The following is an 11,675-nucleotide window of genomic DNA, read 5'->3' as shown; positions in this document are numbered from 1 at the left end:
CACTGTAATATATTTTGAAAAAGAGAAAATAAATCAATAATACAAAATAAAGATTTCACCTCACTAATCCAGGGGTTTCTATTCAAAAATCTCCCATGTTAATATTCTTGACCTTTAGGAACAGTAGGCCCATGTGTAACAAAATAATGCTAATAAAGCTAAAGTAGTGAGTGCACCTTTGATATTAGATTAGATTATTTTGTTACGAATTAACATATTTTTTAACATTATTTTTGGGCGCATAAATGATGAATTTAAAAGCACAAATTACTGTGCACAAAGCAGTTTTTTCCCCTTAAACCTACAGGGATTTTATTAACATTGCAATATATGGAAAAAACAAACGTTCTCAGATGTGTCTTCATATTGTTGTAGGTGTACAGTACTGCTCTTCAACTGGTCAGATAGTATTAGATTGCCAGGCGTCCCAAACCTGTCCAGTCAAAGATGTTTGTCCTCTGTATGCTGCAAGTGTAGCCTATCTCTGCACACATGACATCACAGTTTGGAACCATGCTCAGGCTTACAATTCACTGTGTATGTGGCAAAAGGAGCATATTTGAGAAGACAATATTCATCATGGTTAAAATATCCCTACATCATTTTTGAAAATTATTTCCACATGTTGTTTGGACTGAAGCATGCTCACATCATTTCTAAATGATTTGGAATACTGACTGTTATCCTGTGCTCTAGCATTACACTGTATGGCAGATCATTTACAATATCCGTCATGCTATTAACACACATCTTCTTTGCTGAAAAGTCAATATGTACATCGGCAGCTGGGATAAGTGGGCTTTACCTCCTTAAATTCAACTGTGCTATGTGATGTTTGCAGTGACACTTGTGATTGGGACATGTAGGTCTAGGTAAATTAAGCTATATAGGATATAGAGATAGAATAGTGCTAGCAAAAAATTAGTGAATAAACCTTTTCTACTGCACTCGAAATCCAACAGTGACATAAGATAAAGCAACTCTTTAGTGTGCCATACACTCATAAAGTGTGCACAGCCCCTATGACTCAAAACCTGAAAAGCTTTGATATATTTATAGGTTAGGACCCAGTAAGGTTCAAATTTCCCAGCACTAGTCTAGAATACCAAGCATGCTTAAAAACACGCAGTCAGGGTTTCAGCTCCACAAAAGGCCATTTTTCTATATTTGTGTGTTTGCTATGGAATCTGACCCTCCTGACCCCCTGACCTCTCCCTGCAGGCAAGATGGTTGACATGGCAGAAGAAGTAACATGTTTCTCAGGTAGCAACAAAGGAAGTAACTCAGAGGTCCAGTCACTAAGCTCCTTCCAGTCTGACTCCTGTGATGACAATGGTAAGACACACCCTTCTCACTAACTCAGTGACACAATGTTTGCAGCAATCATGGGTCGGCGTTCTTAGAATAATCCAGTTCTCCAGAGGTTCATTTCTTTTAAGTGTGGTTATTTCAAAGTGTTTACTTGTTTAGTATTTGGTTACACCGGGCGTCTCTTTCTTTAGTTTGAAATTTTGCCCATCAATATCCATGCAAATACCAGTGCTATCCATATACATGGTTTTATGGTTTTCATACATTTGTGAGAAAACATTGGTGAACTCTTTGGTTGTAGAATACAACATTTGTTCAACCCATTAATAACAATACATAGACATGATATGAATACACCATTAAGACTATATAATTACATTTTTTTCATGTTTTTATTGAAGAAATTGAGCAGTTCCAGTCTGGCCAGAAACACATACATCTCTCAGAATATAAAGACAGGGTAATTGGAGTCATATGCTTCAGTCAAGAAAAGGATCAAATTTGAGAGTGTAAATTTCCTCTGCTTGCTGCTAAGTAATTAGACGTCATATAGAAGTAATGAAATAATCCCTCAGTTAGCTTTAGTAGCAGTAGTCAGAGGGCCTCATGTGTTAACAAAAAAAGGCTAGAGCAAGAAGACTTTCGAGCATACTCTTGAGCTGTAACTGATGTTCCACACTGTGGATATTCATGGCTCCAGAGAATGAGCCCTGTCTCCTCTAGCATCACTATCAGGTCTTTTTTTTTTTTTTTTTAGCCCCACATCTGGATTTTGATTTGCAAAATCAACAATATGTTGTTTTATGTAGTTTATCTATTGATCTTTTTTCATATTTGCAAATACTGCAATAATGCACTCCCAATCATTCACAAATTTTTTCTCACAATTGTGCATAGGTCATGTAATGAAGAGGCTGAGGGTTTTTTATTGCTTCATGTTGTGCTGTTGGTGTCTTTGGATGTGGTCTTTGTGCTGGAGCTGTGTATTTGGTTTTGTGTTTCAGTATCATTGCATTGTCCTGTTCTCTCTAGATTTTATTTGGAATCCATAAGATTCATTCTTTCACTTTTCAGATTACTCATAATTCCAGAATGTCAGCTTCTTCCTAATAATATATCATATAATTGAATATATTCATTTGACCTCAGCTGCATAAACACTGTTGTCATTGTCATTCCTGTGCTTGCTAAAGTTTGAATGGTGTTATCAAACGAGAAAGTGTAGTGCCTGTACTAAACAAAAAGCAATAAAATTGCAATGAATGTGTTGTTTTTTTGAAAGTTTTGTTTTCATGTGGCTTTCTTTTTTGCTTTCGTTTGGCAGTGTTGACTTTGCTGATTTTATTCTTTTAACATGACCTATATCCAATAGTGTGTATGAATTATCCCCCAACATCAAAATCAGCACCATCACTCAATCGAGAGAAAGGCAGGCCACATAGCCCTCGCTGCAGACAGGACTGGCAGTTGTGAGCAGCCATAAGAAATGCCCCAGATGGATGTGATGGGACAGCCTTGACCTACACCATAACAAGCATTTTTCACTTTGAATGATTGTATTTCAAAACTTATCTCCTCCTTTTTCCCTCCACAAGCCTCCATAGTGACCGTCATTCGACTGGTCAATGATGCAGTCGACACAATCGAAAGTGAAGGTACCATGTTTCATTCCCTTTGTGTCTCACCTCTCACTCTTCCACTCTTTTCTTATCTCAGTCTTTTCATTGCAGTATCTCTTCTGAAAGAGGGGTCTTCAGTTACATGCCTAATCTAAATACACTCTCAGTGTGTTAAATATCATTCAAGTGAAGCCTACTGTACATAGATTCATTCCCATTATGTCAAGCCTTAGTCTTTTTTTTTCCTTTCTCACACATTCTCACAGTCAGTAGTCAGTAAGTCCACCCCACTTCCAGTTTAGCATCTGTTCCACTATCTTTTGGTTCTTGATACATATGAAAACTCAACTTAAAAATTAAACACTATGTTGTGATAATCACAAACATAGTGAGGAGACTAGAGAGACTATTTAGAACAATAGACATACTCACAATCAAATGCTAAAGGCCTCTCTGTTATGTTGTTCTTCTATCTGACAGTGTCAGTCATGGACCAAAGTCAAACCTACAATAGAGGTGACTACACTAACCCTCCATCACCTACCCACATACAAATCTATTTCTATCTGTCTGTCTGTATGTCTGTCTGTCTGTCAGTCTATCTATCTACCTGCATGGAGTAGACAAAATAATAATCACTTAATGATAAGAACTTGGATTGTGTAGTAACCAAATTTACATAGTTAATACTCCATATTAGGCCGCATGCCAATCAGTAGCTTTTTTCAACTCCATTTGTCATATCCCAATAACTGTGACTTGTTCTATGTTGTCAAAGCAGTTTGCATTTGCATCCTTTTGCCCAGCTATCATCAGGGCTTTATGGTAAAGATGTTGGTCAGGCAGTTCATCCAACTGTCTGTCCAACCATCCTAATATTTGGTCCTGAGCAAGATAAGTTTCCAAATGTATTTGGTAACCTGTTGACCTTTCTTCTTGGGCCAAAACTTTCAGTTGACTAAAATGCAACATACTGTGACAGTGTTATTAATTGATGCCCATATCACACACTGGACAGAAAAAGTAGTCAGGGCACAGTTGTAGGAATGTTACAAGAATCTTTTCACAGATATTAGCCTCAGGATAAATGTTTCCCATCTTACCAGGCCTTTATATTAACCCTAAAGCCGGTTTTCCATGTACAGTGTAACCCCCCCCCCCTCCACCCACCCACCCACCCACCCCTCAACCACCAGGAGAATGAAAACAACATCTAGATGGTCATGAAGGTTCACTTTTTATCACTTTTTTATCTCAAAGCTAGTCTATCGTGACTGAAAGGATTTTGTCTACGCCCTGTATCTTTCTATTTCTGTGTATACCAAGCTGTATTTTCATACTTTTTGTCATTGGTAAATTCTTCTGCTTATCTCTTCCTTTAGTTGGAGCTCTTTCCCTGTGTGTGTGTGTGACTTGATATGATTTAATACCCCTCCCACAGCTCATTGGCTACTCACCTGGCAGCCCAGGACAGTCACTCATCCTTCTACCTACTCCCCTTCTTTTGCCTGCCACCTCTTACTTTACTGTATCCCACCATGTCACTTTGTTTGGATTTTTATCTCCAGCCCTGTGATGGTACTGTTCAAGTTGTCGTGTGATGATGAAGTCTCACAGCCTCAGCCTCCCCGTGTTTTGTGTTCTGTTTTGATGCATGGATGTCTTTTATTTGACATTGATTTTGTTTTATCTTCACTCACAATTTGCTCCTCAAATCTACAGTTCTTCAGTTAATCTGCAGACTTCTTGGTAGATTGTCCTTTTGATCAGCTGAATCATCATTTGTGATCTGGCAGTAGATCATTGGCTCCAGTGCTCGATACTGAAACCTTAGCATCCGCTAACTAGGTCCCATTTCAAAGTCAACAAGAAATACAGCCTTCTTTTACTCAACTTTGGAGGAGACCATCATATCTTTTGCAGATTCAAGATCCCAAAATCCAGTATATGTCAGACACTTATTTATGTTGCATTTGGTCAGTCTTTATCAACATGTCACAAACACATGTGACCATATCGTATTTACCAAGTGTTTATGGTGGTCATCAATCAGTGGTCACTACATCACAAAAACTGGACCAATTAGATGTAAATAATGGAAGCCAGCAATAGCTTTTGGTTGTTGTTAGTAGTCTCGACATGTTCACCGCTAATTTTTAAAATCATTTATACACAAAATGATAGAAAAACAAGTTATATGAATATAGCCACAAACAACCTGATACATTCTTTGTTATCGTGTTACTGTAAAGTGAAATGGCACAACCTTTTTAAGGTTCTTGATGATGTCAGGGCAATCATTATTCACATGACCATAAGAGGTCACTTCTCAGGAAAACATAAATAAAACAATAATTGAACATCGTTCCTATGCTGTCTGTTTTTTAGTGAATGTGGTCTCACTGTGGCTGCAGAATTTGGACATGACTACTATGGTGATACACTCAATCATTGTATTCATACTACATAATTAAATATTTGCATTGAGTTCTTAAGTGGCAATAGGGTGAATTGGAGCCAATAACCTTCTGACGACACACAGGTATTTTCTTTATCACCCTGCTACATTGACCAATAGGAAAATCTACCAAATATTTGAGGTATCCCTCTAACATCCAGAATCCTTTGTTGCTGTGTTTTTGAGCCCTTGAGTGCTTGAGTGCTGCAATTCTCCATGAAGGTCAGCATGCTGTGACACCTGTAACCCCAACCTGCAAAGGCTCCTTTTGTGCATGTCATGTACACACAAAGACCACAAGTTTTCTGTGCAGGTTGTGTACCTCTGTGTATTGTAGTTGTATCTGAGTGTGTCTAATGTGCTGGTGCATTCTGAAGGCATGTCTGCTGCACAGCTCCACAAAGTGGAGACGAGTGTGTTGGCCACAATCCAACGGTTCAGCTCAGCCATATGGAGGACTGTTGGCTCACAGCATTTTCACTGTTCAGATTGTCACTAACCATCTTCCCCTCTACTGTCCAGCATATCACTGGGACACATCAGACTGGATGCCGAGCACCAGGCTCTCAGACATTGAGGAGGTGCCAGGCTATGAGGCAGGTCCTGGAAGCGATGTAGCAGGCTCAGCCCCTCGCCTTGGAGGAAGCACCCGTGAACTGGAGTCAGACTACTACCTGGGGGGCTATGACATCGACAGTGACTACCCCCCTCCCCATGAAGAAGAGTTCTTGAGCCAAGACCAGTTGCCTCCTCCATTGCCCACAGGTGAGGACTATCCAGAGCCCTACACGCCGCTACCTGCCAACCCGCCGGTTTCTAAGGAGAGCACCCTGAGCTCTGGCAGTAGCGGGCGTCAGCATGCCAGGCCACACTTCCATCCCAGCCAGTACCTGCCTCCCCACCAGCTGCCCCTTGGGGAGGTGCCGCACGGGGACTTCAGCACTTCAACGAGTGGGGTGACCCCAGGAAATGGGGACACTGAGGACTCTGTGTCACTAAATATGCGACTCTCTGTTGGCACATCATCAGCCTCGGACGTGTCAGCTCCCTGTGGGCTGGATGACTCTGAACATGGCAGTGACTTTGACAGTATGGACGAGCTTCGTCGAGGAGTGACCATCATCACTGATTCACAGCAACAGACAGAGGTGTGATTGACTCACCAGTATAGGGATGCTATGGGGGTATAATGGGCCAGAAGGAGCATAACATTGTTCGGGTGGATGCACAGACGTTATCACAGCAATTCTAGTTACTGCTACAACCATAGACTCTTACAATTACCTTAAAACCCACAATCTTAAAACTACATTTCACTTGTTTTAAGCACTATCCTCCAATGCAACTTTGTCCAAAAATGGGAGTGTTCATTTCTACAACAAACTCAGTGTGTTGTCAGTCCTGTCCTTGCTGTGCAGAACAGTCAGAAGTGTCCTTCCTGTTTCAATAGGGAGTCATTTGTAATGTGAAACAAATTGGAGAGAGAATGTGAATGAGAAAGACTAATCCATTAGAGATTAAAATTTACAGATGTGGTGGAGAAAAAAATAAAAAAGAGAAGGGACAATCATGTAAGTGAAAGGGTTGTTTGGTTCCCCACTCCTTCACAGAGGCCCATTGGACCACTTGTTTCTAAAAAGACACAAGTCTCCATTTTCATTTTTTTCCTCCTTGGATTTGTACACTTTGTAGTACTCTGAGCTTGTACAGACTTTGTAAAAAAAAAAGTATGACCTTACTGGTGAAAAGGTATGAAACAATGTTCTGGCCACATTTCAAAAAGCCATTTATTTGATTTAATGTGGAATGTGCTTGCCCCTTTCCCAAAAAAATCAAGCCATGACATTACAGCCAATCCCTCTCATTAGCCCAAAATGTTCAATTTGTCATTGATTTTCCAGCTTTCTTTTTTGTATCAAGTATTGTACAGAAGCCAAGAGCTGCTGTAGTTGCTAAGTAATGCCTGTTATCTCATGATCAAAACTTTATCTTATCTCCATATAAGAAACTGTACTTAGATTTACCTTTTAAAGACTATTATCCAAGGACAAATATTTCATTCTAACATTACGCCCCAATTGTTTTACGGTGATGAGGACATTTTTCATTGTGTCAGGATAAGAAGTGTCGGCCCTTCATTGCCTAACCAAGACTATTTCAGACTGGTGGTGAAAAGTAAGTACATTTTCTCAAATACTGTACTGTGTTTTCATCATATGGAGCTTTTTACTGTTTACTAGACTTCAGAAGGAAATGTTGTACCTTGTAGTCCACTACATTATTTGACAGCTTTAGTTACTTGTTACTTTGCAGATTAACAGTTTATATAGAAAACATAAATTCAGCTTGTCAGAAAAGGCTCTGCTCTTTGTGGGAGCTCACAAAGGATAAGAGCAGAAACAACTACTCCACCCATACATGAACATTTATTCTTAGTTAAAATCAATACCAAAAAAATGCACACGAGGAGGAGTTTAAGGTTATAATGGCCTATATTATGAATTTGAGCTGGTAGCCACACAGTTGGTGAATGAACCAGTAATTGTGAAGCAGCTCGTGCCAATCAGCTAATGCGGTACTTAAGAAATAACTCATCCACCACTGGATAGTCTTGGAAATAAATATGAGTGCCACAAAAATATAGTTTGTTATGTTGTAATGATGATTAAGACGTTATCATGAAAAAATATTCTTCCATTAGATAACAAGATAGTTCAAATGTGATGTTAAAATAGAAAGCTTGGAAATGTATATCAGCAACCACAGCCACTCTCAGCTTCAGTCGTTCTATTTTGTGGAATTGTTTAATTAATGTTGCACTTGTGATTTGATGTTGGCTTGACATGATGTCTTTGATGAGATTTTCGGATATTCAGAAATCCTACAGGCCTTGGTGGCAATATGTCATTGTAATTGTTCATTCTTCTTATGGTGAGAAGGTGCAAAGGACACATGGCAACTGTAGAGCTGAAGACTTTTGGCAAAAATAATTGACAAGCACCAGCTGCATTCTGCTGTGAGCCTGAATTGATGTCCATCTCATATCTGGTTTGATCTATTTAATGTTGTCACACCTAAATCCCAAACAGCCATGCAAAGCACATTTTAGCGACATTCACCTTCACTATGTCTGCAGAAAGAAGTCAAACCCTTATCCAGGTCACTAATGGCTTAGTTTCCATCTGGACTCTAGAACAGATAGCACATCCGACTGCTTCAGATCATCACTGTATGTACCATAATCTGCCTGATCCACTCGGGCATGCAGCTCCTTTTTTCTTTGTAAAAGATGTATGTTTGTGTTTAAATCTCTGTACAGTGTACATAGCTAGGTTGTTAAAATGCAGATTTTGTAGATACAGAATTGCAATCCTGAACTGCCTCTGAGTTTTTTGTTGGACTGTTTGATGTGAATGTGGACAATAAGAGTCAGGTGGAATATCAATTATTTTCACATCATTTCTCCTCTGCCACTGACTCTTTGCTCAAAGTTGTTTTTACTCTTTTTAGCATTGCTTTTTAATTCCACATGAATGCCATTTCAATATTATAGATGAATTTTGCACAGTATTAAATGCAGACATTACATCCCAGCAAATGTTTTTATTTTTTTTAATTTTTTTGTTAAAACATTTTTATGGTACCGAGGGAATCTTTTTGTATATTTCTGTCATCTGGAAAGTTTTGATGATTTTCTAATGTTGTTTACTGGTCTGTTTATTTTCAGAGAAATTAGGCAGTGTCAAAAATATGTCTCCTATCTGCAGCAATTGAGTGTACAAAGTGATTTTTTTTTACTTTTTGTTTTTTTGTTTTTTAAATTCAATGCAGAAAATAAAAAGGTCCTTGCTCACCATGTTGCCTGTTCTCAATTCTGAGATAAATCCACCCTGACAGATTATCACAGCTGTCACAAATGGAGTATAGTGTTAGTTTAGCTAATGCCAGCATTACTTCAGTGTTACTACACCAGCTCCAAAAATATGTCATCAGTCTAATGTATTTTTATCATGTGGCAAATTTCCATGTAAAATAAATGGATTAATATAGCTGTATCTTATCCTGTTTGTTGGATGTGGGCTGTGACCATATTATCTTGATAGAATTTGATTTCCTAAAAATTTAATGTTCTCTCAATTCAACAAGTTGTCATAAATGAAGTATGTGCTCTCTAGAGGACAAAAAAAGATTTGCCACTCATGACTGTTAGGTAGATTTCATAAAGAATAATGAATTAAAACATTTTTAATGAATCCCACAAAGAACACTGACTTACTGCAAAGGTTTTAAATTTGAAAGTGCTAGTAGTTGATGCACATGGCACACTTTCAGTATAACTATATAGGGATGTGCCATATAAGTACAAAAAGGTGTTTCTGTTATTTATCCTACCCTCATTGATATAAATGAGGTGGACAAAATATTGGAAACACCTGTTAGTATAATATGCAGTTGAATTAACATCTCTCTAAAAGAGTTTCAACAAAAAACTTCATATAAAAATTCAAATATAACCGTCATGAAGGTAGGATTTATTGCAGAAATGTATTAGTCTGCATCAGTTTAGCGTGTGTACATAATAAACTGGGAACTGAGTATACTTAATCAGGCTCAATACATTGTTGGTTGATGTGTTCCAGCCACAGCCCTGACCAATAGATCAGCCGGGCCAGTATATCTGCTGATATTAGCTATTGCAGATATACAAGCATCAACATGTATATAATCCTCATCAACTGATGAGTAACAAGAAATGTCAGAAAAGGAATGCCAAAGACATGTGTAGCAGCTAATAATGTAATAACTGTCATCAATGTAATAACTGCCAATAACATAATAACATTTCCATTCTTAATGTAATAAGAATATAATAAGATTTTTGTAATAAGAATTACATATATCTTATTATAATCTTATAATAAGTCGATAATGTAATAACTTACCCATAATATAATAACATTTCTAAAACAATAATGTAATAACTTCTTGCGCATAATGTAATAAGCTATTACATTAGTGGCTGGTTATGATATTATTAGCTGGGTTAAAAAAAAATTAAAAAATGGTATAATATACTTGTATCACTTTAAGTTTTACTTATTGGCTATAAAGTGTCACACTTCCATTACACTTACCCTTACTGTTGCCTCTTTCAAATAGCTGCTCAAAAACCTGACCACACGCACACACACACACACACACACACACACACACACACACACACACACACACACACATCACAAATACCTACTCTCTCTCTAGGAATTATGACTATTTATTTGTTTGTGGTACTTGATGGTTAGACTTATCTCCAGCCCTGCTTTCTACTCATTAACCATTTGACTACGAAATGAAGTGCAAGCACACATGTTTGCAAACACGGACAATTACGCTTATGTCATATAATGAATAAATAAACTGTGCGGCGGCTGTGGAGGTAGAGCGGGTCGTCCACTAATCGGAAGATTGGCGGTTCAATTCCCGGCTCCTCCAGTCAGCATGTCGATGTGTCTTTGGGCAAGATACTTAACCCCTAATTGCTCCTGATGGCTGTGCCATGGCTGTGTGAATGATTAGATTTCCTCTACTGGGCAGGTTGAGACCTTGTAGCGTATGAGTGTGTGTGAATGGGTGAATGTGATTTGTAGTGTAAAAGTGCTTTGAGTGGTTTGAAGAGTAGAAATGTGCTATACAAGTACAGTCTATTTACCATGATATGAAATGTATCCCTCTTTGAAGATGCTTTGTCCTGGAATACAAAGACCACCATTTCTTTTCATGAAAAATGTCATCTTTAATTAAATGTATTTAAATCACTTTTTCAAGCAAACTGCCTCAACCACACTATTATAGCTATTCAGCACTCTCTCTATATATATGTAACCTGACTCTGACAAGTTACATGAAAATGTATTACCAAATCAGAATCCCTATGTACATCCCTGGCTATTTGAATACAGTCATGACAAGCTCAACAAAAAGTCTAAAACTGAAGTAAATGATATCTATAGTTCATTCTTGTATTTTTTCGGCAGTCCCCATAACTGACCACTAGATGGCTGTTGATTGACAAGTCATGTGCTCTGACATTAGGCTAGGTGTGTGTGTCTGTGTGTGTGTGTGTGTGTGTGTGTGTGTGTGTGTGTACGTGTGTGTGTGTGTGTGTGTGTGTGTGTGTGTGCGTGTGTGTGTGTGTGTGTGTGTGTGTGTGTGTGTGTGTGTGTGTGGTCAAGTTTTTGAGCAGCTATTTGAAAGAGGCAACAGTAAGGGTAAGTGTCATGGAAATG

The 11,675-nt window shown here is 38.3% G+C and overlaps 1 protein-coding gene across 3 annotated transcripts in view; it reads left to right on the top strand.

Moving 5' to 3' along the window:
• fat3a (FAT atypical cadherin 3a) overlaps positions 1–9,241 on the top strand; it is a 238,875-nt gene extending 229,634 nt beyond the window's left edge. The window contains exons 27-30 of one of the 3 annotated variants that reach the window (XM_067593754.1): positions 1,222–1,335; positions 2,907–2,966; positions 3,411–3,446; positions 5,911–9,241. In XM_067593754.1, coding sequence (XP_067449855.1) covers positions 1,222–1,335; positions 2,907–2,966; positions 3,411–3,446; positions 5,911–6,542 — 842 coding nt within the window. In that variant the 3' untranslated portion in view covers positions 6,543–9,241. The remainder of the gene's footprint in view (positions 1–1,221; positions 1,336–2,906; positions 2,967–3,410; positions 3,447–5,910) is intronic. The other 2 variants (XM_067593755.1, XM_067593756.1) reach the window with 2 other exon arrangements.
• Positions 9,242–11,675: the final 2,434 nt, after the last annotated feature.

The sequence above is a fragment of the Thunnus thynnus genome, chromosome 7 (assembly GCF_963924715.1).
Source record: "Thunnus thynnus chromosome 7, fThuThy2.1, whole genome shotgun sequence".
NCBI classification, from domain to species: Eukaryota; Metazoa; Chordata; class Actinopteri; order Scombriformes; family Scombridae; genus Thunnus; species Thunnus thynnus.
The sequence above is the reverse complement of the archived record's forward strand: the minus strand, read 5'-3'. Positions and strand labels throughout refer to the sequence as shown.